This window comes from Crotalus tigris, unplaced genomic scaffold, assembly GCF_016545835.1.
Source record: "Crotalus tigris isolate CLP2741 ecotype Arizona unplaced genomic scaffold, ASM1654583v1 scf7180000019189.1338056, whole genome shotgun sequence".
Classification (NCBI taxonomy): domain Eukaryota; kingdom Metazoa; phylum Chordata; class Lepidosauria; order Squamata; family Viperidae; genus Crotalus; species Crotalus tigris.
In genome coordinates, this window is record NW_024097425.1 from 818,660 (window position 1) to 835,780 (window position 17,121).

Consider the following 17,121-nt stretch of genomic DNA (forward strand, 5'->3'; position numbering starts at 1 on the left):
AGAATACTAAAGATTGACCAGATTATATTCTATTCTTCTAGAAGTTCTGGGAGTTGTCCCAGTATCTGGAATGCATCTGGTTGGGAACAATTGGATATACAATACATGTGGAATGAAATAATTGCCATGTCTAATAGCTATGACTACTCTCTGAAGCATGGTTGGTCAAAGATTCTAGTACACTGAGGGTTCCAGTGTCTGCTGTTGTAGAATTTTTAAAGAATAGGTTTCCTTCAATGTCTAGGACACTATAGGAGAAGAAATATCAGAGCCTGGGAGGGTGGAGCCAAAAGAGGAATCAGACTTGAGTCATTATGTTCCCACAAGTGGTCTAAATCCAACCCTTCAGGAATTCTATTAAGCCTTTGGCACTAATTCCATTAGTGGCAAACTAATGTTGACATTAATTGACGAGATTCCTGTGCATAGGCATGAGCAAAAAACCAGTTTAATTGTAATGTGACATGTGGCCCTGATCTTTCCCACCTTACAGACTCATTGCACCAGTTGGTTTATTGATAGTGGTGGAGGCAAAGACAAGCCTAAAGAGGGATGTGATTACAATCCTTCATTACACGTTAGAATATACATTTATTTATTTAGCATATGGCATACAGTGTCAGAGAAATCACATGCTAGACACAATGCAATCATGACAGCCGAAATAGAATATACAGGTGATTGGATATAGCATCTAGATATTTCACTGAATGTAGCACATTGTTGTTATTTATTAGATTTAATGCAGCCATCCACTCTGGTGCTTAGTGAGGTCAGTGAGGCCATTAAGGTGTAACTATGGGATGATGGGCAGGACTACAAAAACAACGTACATTTGAAAGGTAAAGAGATAGGATTCCATGAATATGGTTTCTTTCTGGGGAATTGATTTCTTTTGCTTTCCTAGAGTTCTGCTACCACGATATTCATGTCGGGACCACTGAAGCGTTTCTGGGTTGAAAGGATTGAATGGTAACTGTAATGTATTGAGTTGAATTTATGAAACAGGTTATTGAGAGCTGTGCAGACCACGTGGCCTACCAGCCAAACTTGCTATCTACAAGACCAATTAGTGTGCATTTGAGCGGGAGAATACCGTGCTTCCATTGGCTGACGCCGCCCAAAGCTGAATGTATAAATAGGGGTGGAGCAATGCTTGTTAGTTTCTGTTTTGACCTTCAATAAAGAAGTACTTATTTCTATTGCTGCCTCTTCAATGCTGAACCACGCAGAAAACAGAACAGTAACATCACCACTGCCTGGGAATGCTCAGCATATCCCTGTTAAGTTGTCCACAAAATAGTTAGATGGGTATGGTCACCCGCTTTTGCACTGGTGGGTTGGCAGGAGCTGGAGCATGTGACAGAATCTCACCTCATCCCACAGCATCAACCAAGTCTTGAACACGAACCTTGATCATCAGCCCAGCATCCTAACCATGTGAACCACCACACTCCCTGAGTCCTGGTTCTTTCCCAGGATCTTTTCCAAGCATTCCTTGGCCTTCTAAATCTTTTTATGACTGAGCTGACAAATGTCGTTTGAGACAGTGTTCTTTTGAGGAGATAATTGCCTAATTTGACCAGATATAGCTAATCCAGTCTTTCAGTTCTCTCTGGGAAGATGCATTTGGGTTACGGCCTTTTTGCTTGCCCCCATCTACAAATTTCCTACATTTTGCTTCCCTGAAACCCACATGCCTCTCCTACCTGGATGCTCTGGGAATTTTTCTTAAAGATTCTTTTCCCTTGCAGTCCTTGACTTTATTCATTCTATTTTCAAACTTAATCTTTCTTTTTCTGGATTCTACCACTACCCCAAAATTTGGTCCCATGCTTTTTATAGAGTGGACATGGACCCCTTTTACATAATTTCTTTCCAAAGTCAAATTTAGTCAAAAGGCTCCAGTATGGGGTATGGGGGGGCATGAATGCCTTAGCGTAGCGGGGGAAAGGCTAGTTCTTATTAAATTGAGCAGGATGAATTTTTATGAAAGTATGTTAGAATCTTCCTATTGGAAGAACATGGATGAACAAGACAAATGGAATTCAGGTGTTACTATAAGGATATGTAAGCCCTGGTGGGCTATTCCAGGAGATAGAAAAATATGAAGATGCATTTCCTTCAATTGTCAGGCAAAAGATTTATATGATCTGAAGAGAAACCAGAGCCGTCAACTTGTGCCAATTTTTTGGAGATATCTCTAATAATTTTTGGAACATTATATTTACTCACATACTTATCGGCTTTTCACTCATGTAAACTAGGGAGTTACCCTAACATTCAAAGAACATGTATTTTCTTAACAGAGATGTTAGTATTTACTATTAATGTCAGTACTTTTTTTTAATATATTGTAAAATGTGATGTCTATTGCTGGTCTATGACCATAATAAAGTTGTTGTTGTTGTTGTTGTTGTTATTCAGAAATTCACATGAACTCAAGTTGGGAAGATATTTAAAATATGAGAAGAGGCAATTTTTGAATTGCACCATAATTAAATTCTCAAGACCTATGTCCCTAAAGGAAAAACTAAGTCTATCTTCTTGGAGAGTTTAAATCCTGGCTGTTGAGTTTTCTGTTTGCGTGCGAATGATAAAGACACATGGTGACAACTAATCAATGCTTTATTCTCTTACTCCAACTCCCAGCAAAAAGCAAAAGGCACGCAGGCCTTTTATAGGGCTTGAAACCCAGACAGAATGAACCAATAAGATTTCTTCTTTCTTCATGCCTTGCACATGCGCACAAGGCTAGTGCCGCTCTGTCTGGTCCCAGGCAGCTTTTAGAATGCCCGGGACCATTTGCAACAATTCTGGGCCTTCTGAGTTTCCTCATCAGGCTCAGGACACAAAGTCTGGCTGCTTGCCTTAAGGCCGCAATAAAGTCCACAGCAGATTCACCCAGCCTCTGGTCTCTCTGCTCGAATACGTGCCTCCAAGCAATGACAGATAATTTCGGCTGGAAGTGTTCCTTCAACATTTTCTTTAAGTCAGCATATGTTACTGACTCCAGAGGTGCAGGGGCCACCAGATTCTCTGCGATGTCAAAAGCTTCTTGTCCACAAGCACACAAAAGAGTTGCTGCCTTCAGGCCGACTTCTCTTATCTGATTTACTCTGAAGTAATTTTCAACCCGTGCTACGTATGAAGTCCATCTCTCAGGGTATGAGATATCAAAATCAGATAAGCGGCCAATCTTTGCCACTCGCTCCTCTGCAAACCTCTATTGGTGGAAAGGGTCTTTTAGCTGAGCTCAACCTCCAGCGACGCTATACTGGCAGGCTGGGATGCTGATTCAGATGCTGTCTTCCCCTCTTCAGGACTTCCTGGGTGAGTCCTTAAAACTTTTTTTTCTTCAGCTTGCAAAGGATCCCACCTTCGTCGTCAGTGTTGAGTTTTCCGTTCACGTGCATATGACGAAGACATATGGTGACGACTAATCAATGCTTTATTCTCTTACTCCAACTCCCAGCAAAAAGCAAAAGGCACACAGGCCTTTTATAGGGTTTGAAACCCGGACAGAGTGAATCAATAAGATCTCTTCTTTCTTCGCGCCTTGCACATGCACAGAAGGCTGGCGCCGCTCTGTCTGATTCTGGGCAGCTTTTAGAATGCCTGGGACCATTTGCAACAATTCTGGACCTGCTGAGTTTCCTCATCAGGCCCAGGACACAACACTGGCATGTCTGAGTGATATGAATGCTAGAAATGACGTAGGTGTTAGTTTCAGCAGTGGGAACATGTTTGCATTACAAAAAAAGTTGCAAATTATTTGCTTTGGAATGATAGCTTGATTAGGGGAAATGGTCTGAAGACTTTTCCCTTCATCTCCAGGTCCTCATTTGCACTAATGGTCCCACCAGCTCATAGGTGAAAAAAGATGATGTAATCTCCATCCGGAGAGATTCATGGGAGGCTGAGCTGTTCCTGGATTTTGATACACCCCAGAAGACAAACACAGGATCCAAAAAGATCTTGACAGATTTGAACAATGGGCCCTATCCAACAAAATGAGTTTCAATGTGGAGAAAAGCGAAGTCTTATATTTAGGTGGGAAAAACCAAAGCCACAAATACAATTGGCTGAGACCTGGCTCAAAAACAGTAGCTGTGAGAGGGACCTTGGAGTCATACTGGATGATCACTTGACTATGAGCTAGCAGGGTACAGCAGCAACCAAAAAAGCTAACGAAATCCTGAGTTGTATAAACAAAAGCATAGAATCAAGATCACGAGAAGTACTATTACCACTTTATAAAGCCATAGTAAGAAAAAAAATGAGATTTTTTTTGCTTCTAGTCCTTGACTTTATTCATCCTATTTTCAAACTTAATCTTTTTTTTTTATTCTACCACCATGTCAAATTTGGTTTCAACCTTTGCATATTTTGCACATTATCCCTTTCTATAGGGAAGAGAGAGTGGACATAGACCCCCTTTACATAATTCATTTCTAAAGTCAAAATTAACCAAAGGGATCCACAAAAGGGGATGTGTCTTAGCTTAGAAAAAAAAAGCTAGTTCTTATTAAACTGAGCAAGATGAGTTTTTATGAAAGTGTGATAGAATCTTCCCAAAGGAAGAACAAAGGATGAACAAGATAAATGGAATTCAGCTGTTATTATAAGGATATATAAGCCCTGATGGACTATTCTAAGAGAGAGAGAAATATGAAGAGGCATTTTTTTAGTTGTCAAGAATTCACATGAACCCAAGCTGGTAAGATATTTAAAATAAAAAAGAGGTGATTTTTTAAATTGCATCATAATTTAATTCTCAAGGCCTATTTCCCTAAAGGAAAAACTAACTTGGTCTCCTTAGAGAGTTTAAATCCTAGTATGCCTGAGTCATATGAATGCTAGAAATTATTTAGGTGTTAGTTTCAGGAGTAGGAACTTGTCTGCGTTCAAAAAATGGTTGCAATTTTTTTGCTTTGAAACAAAAGTTTCATTAGGGAAAATGATCTGAAGACTTTCCCCTTCATCTCCAGGTCCTCATTTGCACTAATGCTCCAACCAGCTCATAGGTGAAAAGAGATGATGTAATCTCCATCCGGAGAGATCCATGGGAGGCTGAGCTGTTCCTGGATTGTGATACAGATGAGTGCTTGTTGCTTCAGGAATCACAGATGACTAGCTGGAATGTCTACCTTGAGTAGCAGCTGCTAGGGAAGGTAATGAAATGGGCCATTACTCTCCTGTCCATGCTTCTGACTGGCCTGAGTGGGACACTGAATGCTGGGCTGGATGGATTGTTGAGTTGATCCATATGGCTCTTTTTATAGAATCTTATATACATTGAAAAAGAATGTTTTCTTTCCTCCATCCCCTCTCTTTCTTTGTCCTTCCTTCCTTCTCTCTGTCCTTCCCTCCCTCCTTGCTCTCCCCTACTTTCTTTCTTTCTTCCTTCCTTCCTTCCTTCCTTCCTTCCTTCCTTCCTTCCTTCCTTCCTTCCTTCCTTCTCTCCTGTCCTTCCTCCCCACTCTCCTCTCTCTCTCTTTCTTTCTTTCTTTCTTTCTTCCTTTCTTCCTTCCTTCCTTCCTTCCTTCCTTCCTTCCTTCCTTCCTCCTTCCTTCCTTCCTTCCTTCCTTCCTTCCTTCCTTCCTTCCTTCCTTCCTTCCTTCCTTCCTTCCTTCCTTCTTTCCTAATAGGTGCAAGAACGTGTCTTTTATTGGCATAAACTGCTACAGTGATCACTGGACCCTTGCCATAGCCGCATAGAAAAATCCCATGGCTGAGGACTTCTAGTGGAGGAATGGCAAGTTAAACATGTCTCTGAGAGAGCAGAGATGCTGACCATGGTTTCTCTAAACTTCTCCAGACAAAGTGAGGAAAGGCGATCACTCCCATATGGTCCAGACAGCTGCTCCTTGTCAGCAGTTTTCCGTGGATCTCAGTGCTGGGAGACAAAGCAGTCATCAAGCTCACTACTTTGGCAGAACAAGGACACCTGTTCTAATCAGGTTCACAAACTCACCATTTCTCCACCAGAAGTCCTCCGACTTGGGAATTTTTCTGTTTTGCTATGGCAAGGGCTCAGTGATCACAGTAGCTGTTCATGCCAATAAAAGACACCTTCTTGCATCTATTTCCAAATGTTTTAGTTCCTTATTTAAATGGGGATTCCCCCCCCCCACAATAAGACCTTGACAGTCTCATATCTCTACTGTTGAATAGGAGTACGAACCACAAGCAAAATTGGAAGTGTAATCTGCTAGAGGAATCCTTGGTGCTCTCTGAGCTTGGTTGTTTTCTAGTCACTAGCACTGATGATGTTACCTAGATTGGGTAATGAAACGTCTGCAAGAAAACCACCAAGTTCAGAGAGCACCGAGGACTCCTCATTTCAACCCTCAGATATTCTCCTTTACTGATATACTAGAAAATGCAAGTTTTCTCTGATTATTATTTGTAATACAGTACTTTTTGAGACAATTTTATAATTACGGTAGTGTACAGTAAATAAAGTCCGTTAGGATGTTGTGCTTGGAAGGCAAGAGTGGGAAGAATTTGTGTAGAAAACATCTTTAGAAACATTTTGTTCTGATGTTACATTAAAAAGTCACTTTGTGCTATATGCGTTCATGTATGTCTATATATGTATGTGTGTGAATTTGTTTGTTTATCTCCAATGCAACTGGTGTTCTGTGAGCACAGGAATATTGAAGTTACATTGCACCCTATGTATGCATGTACTGTATGTCTGCATGTGTACATATATCTGTGTCTGTGTATTTCTTGGTTTATCTCCAATTCGGTCTATGTTCTTTGAGCACACACTACAACATGTGTAACGATATAAGAGCAGGCAAAGTTTGCTAATTCCACAAACACAGAATATTCCTACAAAGAGCTTCTTCTTTTAAAGTGTTTCAAGGGATGATTATTTCACATCCTGTGATGCAATTATGCACAATTTGCAACTGCACAGCACTGAAATATAAGCTCTTCCTTAGTATAGCCACGGATTATGCCCATTTGCCTCTATCGATGTCTCCATGTGATGCAAAACAGCTTCTACATTTTTTAAGCTATTGTCATGGCAAGAATAATACCCAAAGAAGTGGAACACACACAACCTGTTTATAAAAATGGTTTGTAAAAAATGCAATGTTAAACCAGAGATAGAATCAGGATTTCAGATTAAGAAATGTGTTCTCGATTAATGAAGCAAGTAGTGAATTGGTTCCAGTGAATTGATCTTTGAAGTATGGATGTAAAAAAAAGTGGCAGGAGGCACTCAAGGGAACAGCAAGGATTACAAATAATCACTGAATATAGGAGGAGAGAGTGGAAAGACGACAGGGGACTTGAATGCTTACTTTCATTTATTCCAAACTTCTAGTTTACTATCATTTAATATTCCATGTTCTTCAAGTATAAACCTGCCTATATTATTGCTTATACAGTGCTGTGACCATAAAGTTGTGGCCCCGGATGCATGAAAAAGGGATGGAGGAAAAGAATACCTCATCGTGGAAAGAATTTCTCCTACTTGGACTTCAGTATCAAAAATCACCCACAATTTTTCTGGTTGCTGTTGGTTTCATGTTCTTCATTGCAATTATTGGAAACTGTCTCCTTCTCATTGTAATCAGCACTGACTCTACTCTTGACACTCCCATGTACTTTTTTCTCAGACAATTATCTTTATTGGATCTCTGCCAGATTGTCCCCATTGTTGCTCAAGTATTTGTCAGTTATGAAACCAAGAGGTATACAATTTCACTCTACGGATGTGTTGTTCAAATTACTGTAACTTTGCTTTTAGGAGGAGCAGAATGCCTCATCCTGGCTACAATGTCTTATGATAGGTATGTGGCCATCTGCAAACCTTTGCAATATCCCATCCTCATGAGGAAAAGCATCCTTCATGTGATGTCAGTGGTGGCCTGGTTTTGGTCTTGTCTCCAGGCACTGTCCTGCTCTCTTTATGTCCTGCCCCTTCCCTACTGCAAATCCAATGTGATTAAGCATTATATATGTGTTTATCCAGCCCTTCTACAACTCTCTTGCTCAGATAATTCTATTTTTATAAGAATAAGTTATGGTGGAAGTTTCCTGGTCCTTCTCCTTCCCCTCTCAGTCATCTCCTCCTCCTACATTGCTATCCTCCTTCAGGTTCTGAGGGTACAGTCTTCAGAAAGGAGCCACAAGGCCTTGACAACCTGTCTGTCCCATCTCTGTGTGGTGGGTTTCTTCTATGGAGCAGCCATTCTGACCTATATGACTTCTTATTCTGCTGAAAGGTCTATGATTAATACCGTGTTTACTACCATAGTCCCTGCCACCATGAATCCTTTCATATACAGCCTGAGGAATCAAGACGTCTTATGCGCACTCAAGAAATTATTTTGAAAACGCAGACAGAGTAAATGATTTTATTGGCACTAACTATAGGTTGTTCTACAGAGATAAATTCAGATGGAAGTATTGATGAAGGTAGACATTCATTTTTCCTGAGCATATTTTAATTCTATTGTGAAAATTGTAATAAAGTTGTAAAAATCTGACATTCTGAGTCAACCAAGCTCTCCTTGGCTCAAATTACATTCTAAAAAAGATGGTATTCCCATCACCCTGGTAATGAACAATGATAATTTGTAAACCAATCCATATCCATCTACGTCTCCAAGTCATATGCACTTTTCTCCAGAATTCTCGTTCTCCTATCTGCTGATCCTTCAACCCTACTTTTCCTCTCATTCGCTTACTATTATTAATTGGTAGTAGCTAGTGGAATGAAGGAGAGAAATAAAAAAATCCCCTCTTCAATTTTTGCATGGTATATACAAAACTGCATATTTTGCATATTTGCCCAGAAAACAGTTCTTTATTATATCACACACTTTTGAGATGATTTGATAGTAACCTGTGGAAGTCCAGGTGTTATAGTAGAGATGGACCATATCTTTTTTCTGCTTATTTCCCTTTGGAGTAAATGAGCAGCAGTCTACTATGAATTATGTTTGGGCAAGCAAAATTGCATATTTTGTATATTTTCCCAGAAAATAATTCTCTTGCATATTTGCCCAGAAATATTTACTATATCACACACTTTTGAGATGATTTGATAGCAACCTGTGGAAGTCCAGTTGGTTATAATAGAGAAGGACCATATTGTTTTTCTCTTGAAAATATGTATTACTCTTTGGAGTAAATTAGCAGCAGTCTACTATGAATTAGGTTTAAGCAAGCAATGGGTATGCATAGATAGAGGGGCTAGAGCAGCGGTTCTCAACCTGTGGGTCGCGGCCCCATTTGGGGTCGAATGACCATTTCACGGGGGTCGCCAAACAATGCAGTCTGCCATTTTTTCCCCCTTTTCCTTAGCTGTGCTACTCCCTTTTATTCTATTGGCTTTTGAAAGCCAATAGAATAGACTCTCTTGAATAGAGTCTAATTCTATTGGTTTTCAAAAGTTAATAGGAATTGTCCAGGCTGTCTCTGCCCTGCTGAGCCCGCCAAAAGTCCCATTCTGCAAACGATGCTGCAAGTTGTCTGCAGCGAAGGTGAGCTGTCTAGAAGTTTCCACCCCTCCCTGCTGAGCAACTACTAAAAGTGTAAGTAAAAGAGGGCCAAGGGTGGGAGGTGGGAGGCTGGCGGGCGCAGGGAGGGTTGCTGGCGTGTGTGGTGCTCAGCGGGTGCCTTACCCCCCTTGGGCTGGGCCAGCTGGTGGCCCAGCTGGTGGTCGCCCTGTGCCGTCGCTGCCCCTTGCCAGCTATGCCTCGACCAGCACAGGGGGCGGTACCACGCATGCGCGGCGTTCCCGGACAGGTTGGGTAGTCCTCGACTTACGACCAGTTGGGGTCGCAGCATTAAAAAGGTTGAAAACCACTGGGCTAGAGCATGAATGGATGTTGACCTGCAATGGAACCCCACACACAACCTTCTTACTAGCTTGCTCATCTTTACCAATTCCAACTTCTTCCATACATGCAAATATGTGTCACTGATTTTCATGAACCTCTGCCTTTTCCCCTCATTAAATGAAAGCATTTTCAAAAATAAAACATTTTGCTCTATGTGCTGAATTCTATATTTCTTTCTTTGTTTGTTTATTTATATTTCATGTTTTTAGACCACCTATCTCCTCCAAGGAGTGGAATTATCAAACTTATATTGCCCCCCCCCCAAAAAAATCCAGAATTGGAAGAGGCTCCAGAAGTTATCTTGTATGTGGTTCAATCCCCAGCATTCCTCGGCCTTCTAAATCCCCAGGATAGTGTTTTGTGGAGGGGATAATCACCTAATTTGACCACATATAGCTAATCTGGTCTTTCAGTTCTCTCTGGAATATCCATTTGGGTTATGGTCTTCTAGCTTGCCCCCGTCCTCAGATTCCATACATTTTGCTTCTCTAAAGCCCACATGCCTCTCCCACTTGAATGCTCTTGACAATTTTTTTGAGGTTGATTTTTTTTGTTTCTAGTCCTTGACTTTATTCATCCTATATTCAAACTTAATCTTTTTTTTTTATTCTACCACCACGTCAACTTTGGTTTCAACCTTTGCATATTTTGCACATTATCCCTTTCTATAGGGAAGAGAGAGTGGACATAGACCCCCTTTACATAATTCATTTCTAAAGTCAAAATTAATCAAAAGGGTCCACAAAAGGGTGTGTGTCTTAGCCTAGAAAAAAAAGCTAGTTCTTATTAAACTGAGCAAGATGAGTTTTTATGAAAGTGTGATAGAATCTTCCCAAAGGAAGAACAAAGGATGAACAAGATAAATGGAATTCAGCTGTTATTATAAGGATATAAAAGCCCTGGTGGACTATTCTAAGAGAGAGAGAAATATGAAGAGGCATTTATTTAGTTGTCAAAAATTGACATGAAGCCAAGATGGGAAGATATTTAAAATAAAAAAGAGGTGATTTTTTTAATTGCATCATAATTTAATTCTCAAGGCCTATTTCTCTAAAGAAAAAACTAACTTGGTCTCCTTAGAGAGTTTAAATCCTAGTATGCTTGAGTCATATGAATGCTAGAAATTATTTAGGTGTTAGTTTCAGGAGTAGGAACTTGTCTGCATTAAAAAAATGGTTGCAAATTTTTTGCTTTGAAACAATAGTTTCATTAGGGAAAATGATCTGAAGACTTTCCCCTTCATCTCCAGGTCCTCATTTGCACTAATGCTCCCACCAGCTCATAGGTGAAAAGAAATGATGTAATCTCCATCCGGAGAGATCCATGGGAGGCTGAGCTGTTCCTGGATTGTGGATACAGATGAGTGCTTGTTGCTTCAGGAATCACAGATGACTAGCTGGAATGCCTACCTTGAGTAGCAGCTGCTAGGGAAGGTAATGAAATGGGCCATTATTCTCCTGTCCATGCTTCTGACTGGCCTGAGTGGGACACTGAATGCTGGGCTGGATGGATTGTTGGGTTGATCCATATGGCTCTTTTTATAGAACAGTGGTTCTCAACCTGTGGGTCGGGACCCCATTTGGGGTCGAACGACCATTTCATGAGGGTCGCCAAACAAGGCTGTCCACCATTTCCCCCCCTTTTCTTTGGCCACGCCCCTGGCACCCGGTGATGTATAAGTGGTTGGGGGTCACCACAACATGGGGAACTGTATTATGGGGTTGCGGCATTAGAAAGGTTGAGAACCACTGTTATAGAATCTTATATACATTGAAAAATAATGTTTTCTCCCCCCCTCTTTCTTTGTCCTTCCTTCCTTCTCTCTTTCCTTCCCTCCCTCCTTGCTCTCCCCTACTTCTTTCTTTCTTTCTTCCTTCCTTCCTTCCTTCCTTCCTTCCTTCTCTCCTGTCCTTCCTCCCCACTCTCCTCTCTCTCTCTCTCTCTCTTTCTTTCTTTCTTTCTTTCTTTCTTTCTTTCTTCCTTCCTTTTAATAGGAGCAAGAAACTGTCTTTTATTGCCATAAACTGCTACAGTGATCACTAGACCCTTGCCATAGCAGCATAGAAAAGGCTGAGGACTTCTAGTGGAGGAATGGCAAGTTAAACATGTCTCTGAGAGAGCAGAGATGCTGACCATGGTTTCTCTAAACTTCTCCAGACAAAGTGAGGAAAGGCGATCACTCCCATATGGTCCAGACAGCTGCTCCTTGTCAGCAGTTTTCCGTGGATCTCAGTGCTGGGAGACAAAGCAGTCATCAAGCTCACTACTTTGGCAGAACAAGGACACCTGTTCTAATCAGGTTCACAAACTCACCATTTCTCCACCAGAAGTCCCCAGACTTGGGAATTTTCTGTTTTGCTATGGCAAGGGCTCAGTGATCACAGTAGCTGTTCATGCCAATAAAAGACACTTTCTTGCATCTATTTCCAAATGTTTTAGTTCCTTATTTAAATGGGGCTTTCCTCCCACAATAAGACCTTGACAGTCTCATATCTCTACTGTTGAACTGGAGTACGAACCACATGAGCAAAATTGGAAGTGTAATCTGCTAGAGGAGTCCTTGGTGCTCTCTGAGCTTGGTTGTTTTCTAGTCACTAGCACTGATGATGTTACCTAGATTGGGTAATGAAACGTCTGCAAGAAAACCACCAAGTTCAGAGCACCGAGGACTCCTCATTTCAACCTTCAGATATTCTCCTTTACTGATATACTAGAAAATGCAAGTTTTCTCTGATTATTATTTGTAATACAGTACTTTTTGAGACAATTTTATAATTAGTGTACAGTAAATAAAGTCCATTAGGATGTTGTGCTTGGAAGGCAAGAGTGGGAAGAATTTGTGTAGAAAACATCTTTAGAAACATTTTGTTCTGATGTTACATTAATAAAGTTACTTTGTGCTATATGCGTTCATATATGTCTGTGTGTGTGTGTGTGTGTGTGTGTGCGTGTGCGCGCGTGTGAATTTGTTTGTTTATCTCCAATGCAATTGGTGTTCTGTGAGCACAGAGATATTGAGGTTACATTGCACCCTATGCATGCATGTACTGTATGTCTGCATGTTTACGTATATCTCTCTGTGTGTATTTGTTTATCTCCAATCCTGTGATATAATTATTCACAATTTGCAACTGTACAACATTGAAAGATAAGCTCTTCCTTAGTATAGCCACAGATTATGCCCATTTGCCTCTATCAATGTCTCCATGTGATGCAAGACATCTTCTACATTTTTTAAGCTATTGTCATGGCAAGAATAATACCCAAAGAAATGGAACACACACAACCTGTTTATAAAAATGGTTTGTAAAAAATGCAATATTAAACGAGAAATAGAATCAGGATTTCAGATTGAGAAATGTGTTCTCGATTAATGAACCAAGTAGTGAATTGGTTCCAATGAATTGATCTTTGAAGTATGGATGTTAAAAAAAGTGGCAGGAGGCACTCAAGGGAACAGCAAGGATTACAAATAATCACTAAATATAGGAGGAGAGAGTGGAAAGATGACAGGGGACTTGAATGCTTACTTTCATTTATTCCAAACTTCTAGTTTACTATCATTTAATATTCCATGTTCTTCAAGTATAAACCTGCCTATATTATTGCTTATACAGTGCTGTGACCATAAAGTTGTGGCCCTGGATGCATGAAAAAGGGATGGAGGAAAAGAATACCTCATCGTGGAAAGAATTTCTCCTACTTGGACTTCAATATCAAAAATCACCCACAATTTTTCTGGTTGCTATTGGTTTCATGTTCTTTATTGCAATTATTGGAAACTGTCTCCTTCTCATTGTAATCAGTACTGACTCTACTCTTGACACTCCCATGTACTTTTTTCTCAGACAATTAGCTTTATTGGACCTCTGCCAGATTGTCTCCATTGTTCCTCAAGCATTTGTCAGTTTTGTAATCAAGAGATATACAATTTCACTCTACAGATGTATTGCTCAAATTACTGTAACTTTGATTTTAGGAGGAGGAGAATGCTTCATCCTGGCTACAATGTCTTATGATAGGTATGTGGCCATCTGCAAACCTTTGCAATATCCCATCCTCATGAGGAAAAGCATCCTTCATGTGATGTCAGTGGTGGCCTGGTTTATGTCTAGTCTCCAGGCACTGCCCTGCTCTCTTTATGTCCTGCCCCTTCCCTACTGCAAATCCAATGTGATTAAGCATTATATATGTGTTTATCCAGCCCTTCTACAACTCTCTTGCTCAGATAATTCTATTTTTATAAGAATAAGTTATGGTGGAAGTTTCCTGGTCCTTCTCCTTCCCCTCTCAGTCATCTCCTCCTCCTACATTGCTATCCTCCTTCAGGTTCTGAGGGTACAGTCTTCAGAAAGGAGCCACAAGGCCTTGACAACCTGTCTGTCCCATCTCTGTGTGGTGGGTTTCTTCTATGGAGCAGCCATTCTGACCTATATGACTTCTTATTCTGCTGAAAGGTCTATGATTAATGCCGTGTTTACTACCATAGTCCCTGCCACCATGAATCCTTTCATATACAGCCTGAGGAATCAAGACGTCTTATGCGCACTCAAGAAATTATTTGGAAAATGCAAACAGAGTAAATGATTTTATTGGCACTAACTATAGGTTGTTCTATAGAGATAAATTCAGATGGAAGTATTGATGAAGGTAGACATTCATTTTTCCTGAGCATATTTTAATTCTATTGTGAAAATTGTAATAAAGTTGTAAAAATCTGACATTCTGAGTCAACCAAGCTCTCCTTGGCTCGAATTACATTCTAAAAAAGATTTATTCCCATCACCATGGTAATGAACAATGATAATTTGTAAACCAACCCATATCTGTCTACGTCTCCAAGTCATATGCACTTTTCTCCAGAATTCTCGTTCTCCTATCTGCTGATCCTTCAACCCTACTTTTCCTCTCATTCGCTTACTATTATTAATTGGTAGTAGCTAGTGGAATGAAAGAGAGAAATAAAAAAATCCCCTCTTCAATTTTTGCATGGTATATACAAAACTGCATATTTTGCATATTTTCCCAGAAAACAATCTTTATTATATCACACACTTTTGAGATGATTTGATAGCAACCTGTGGAAGTCCAGGTGTTATAGTAGAGATGGACCATATCTTTTTCCTGCTTATTTCCCTTTGGAGTAAATGAGCAGCAGTCTACTATGAATTAGGTTTGAGGAAGCAATGGGTGTGCATAGATAGAGGGGCCAGAGCATGAATGGATGTTGACCTGCAATGGAACCGCACACACAACCTTAATAATAATAATAATAATAATAATAGTAAAGTTGGAAGGGACCTTGGAGGTCATCTAGTCCAACCCCCTGCTCGGGCAGGAAACCCTACACCATTTCGGACAAATGGCTGTCCAGTCTCTTCTTAAAAACTTCCAGTGTTGGAGCATTTACTGCTTCTGGAGGCAGGCTGTTCCACTGATTAATTGTTCTCACTGTCAGGAAGTTTCTCCTTAGTTCTAGGTTGCTTCTCTCCTTGATTAGTTTCCACCCGTTGCTTCTTGTCCTGCCTTCAGGTGCTTTGGAAAATAGCTTAATTCCCTCTTCTTTATGGCAGCCCCTGAGATATTGGAATACTGCTATCATGTCCCCCCTTGTCCTTCTCTTCGTTAAACTAGACATACCCAATTCTAGCAACCGTTCCTTATATGTTTTAGCCTCCAGTCCCCTAATCATCTTTGTTGCTCTTCTCTGTACTCTTTCTAGAGTCTCAACATCTTTTTTACATCGTGGTGACCAAAACTGGATGCAGTATTCCAAGTGTGGCCTTACCAAGGCATTGAAGAGTGGTATTAATACTTCACGTGATCTTGATTCTATCCCTCTGTTAATGCAGCCTAGCACTGTGTTGGCCTTTTTGGCAGCTGCAGCACACTGCTGGCTCATATTTAAGTGATTGTCTACTAGGACTCCGAGGTCCCTCTCACAGTTACTACTATTGAGCATGGTGCCACCTATGCTGTACTTGTGCATTTGGTTTTTCTTGCCTAAATGTAGAACCTTGCTTTTTTCACCATTGAATTTCATTTTGTTAGTTAGTGCCCAGTGTTCAAGTCTGTCCAGATCCTTCTGTACCTGAAGCCTATCTTCTGGAGTGAAGCCTATCTTCTCACTAGCTTGCTCACCTCTACCAGTTTCAACTTCTTCCATACATGCAAATATGCGTCACTGATTTTAATTGAAAGCACCCTCAAAAGTAACACATTTTGCTCTTTGTGCTGAACTCTTTTTATTTGTTTGTTTATATTTCATCTTTCTAGACCACCCATCTCTCTCAAGGAGGGGAATTAACAAACTTAGTATGCCAAAAAAAATGGAAGGGACATCTGAGGTCATCTTTTATGTTGATCCCTGGCTCGCTGAAATAACTGAAAGTGGGTTGATATGTTTTATGATTAAGTTCAATTTTTAAATTGACAGAACGTATACATAAGATATGCTATTTGTGATTGAAGACGGGAATGTCAAAGTTGGAAACATTAAAGAGGAAAATGAAGTTAGATTGCAGGATGTTGGACACTGAAATGAAGCCAGATATCCACTTATCAATTTCTACTCCTCCAATGATTGCTTTATAACTAACACATTCTTCAAATAACCAAAATGATACCTTTATACAGGGATACTACCCAAACAATCATATAGAATAATAATAATAATAATAATAATAATAATAATAATAATAATAATAATAATAATAATAACAATAATAATAATAATACCCCCAGTGAGACACTGCCTTGACGTGGTTGTGGGGCTTGTGTACTCTGAGGAAGATGAGAGTTATGCCAGAGGTTCAATCATACTGGACAGGTCTCATCAGAGGAGTCAGACAAAGAGTGTCTCTCCCATAAAAAATATGGTGAGACGTAAATTGCAGAATGCCATACCGGCTCGGATGTCACCCTGGTTAACAAGGTCCGCACTAGGTATTGGTGTTCCTGAATATCTGGTGAAAAATGGGTTGCAGGACTCAGGACTGTTGGCTGAGCAACCAGGGCCAGCAGCTGCAGAACTACTGGAAGAAAAGGTGTTTACCCGTCGCAGATACACAGTGATGGAAAACAAAGAAATAATGATCTGTTATTACAGATCAAGTCCAACAAGAAGAGGATATCTAAAACGAATGCACCAGTTCTGGAAAGAACAACATCCAGAATCAGAAATAACAGAACAGAGACTAGCAGATCAACGCCGATTTATAACACGAAATAAAGTATTCACAGAAACAGA

At 40.3% G+C, this 17,121-nt stretch overlaps 2 protein-coding genes across 2 annotated transcripts; both read left to right on the top strand.

The window, feature by feature from the left end:
• The first annotated feature begins 4,899 nt into the window (after positions 1-4,899).
• Positions 4,900-8,513, top strand: LOC120315970 (olfactory receptor 2T10-like). The gene is made up of 2 exons (XM_039361059.1): positions 4,900-5,174; positions 7,410-8,513. The coding sequence occupies exon 2, from the start codon at positions 7,438-7,440 to the stop codon at positions 8,356-8,358; it is 921 nt and encodes a 306-aa protein (XP_039216993.1). The 5' UTR covers positions 4,900-5,174; positions 7,410-7,437; the 3' UTR covers positions 8,359-8,513.
• A 2,515-nt stretch (positions 8,514-11,028) lies between these two features.
• Positions 11,029-14,593, top strand: LOC120315964 (olfactory receptor 2T27-like). The gene is made up of 2 exons (XM_039361047.1): positions 11,029-11,305; positions 13,490-14,593. The coding sequence occupies exon 2, from the start codon at positions 13,518-13,520 to the stop codon at positions 14,457-14,459; it is 942 nt and encodes a 313-aa protein (XP_039216981.1). The 5' UTR covers positions 11,029-11,305; positions 13,490-13,517; the 3' UTR covers positions 14,460-14,593.
• The last annotated feature ends 2,528 nt before the right edge of the window (positions 14,594-17,121 follow it).

Bases quoted from the DNA above. Each gene is read 5' to 3' on its own strand.
- LOC120315970 (XM_039361059.1), top strand. From the start codon at position 7,438: ATGCATGAAAAAGGGATGGAGGAAAAGAATACCTCATCGTGGAAAGAA.
- LOC120315964 (XM_039361047.1), top strand. From the start codon at position 13,518: ATGCATGAAAAAGGGATGGAGGAAAAGAATACCTCATCGTGGAAAGAA.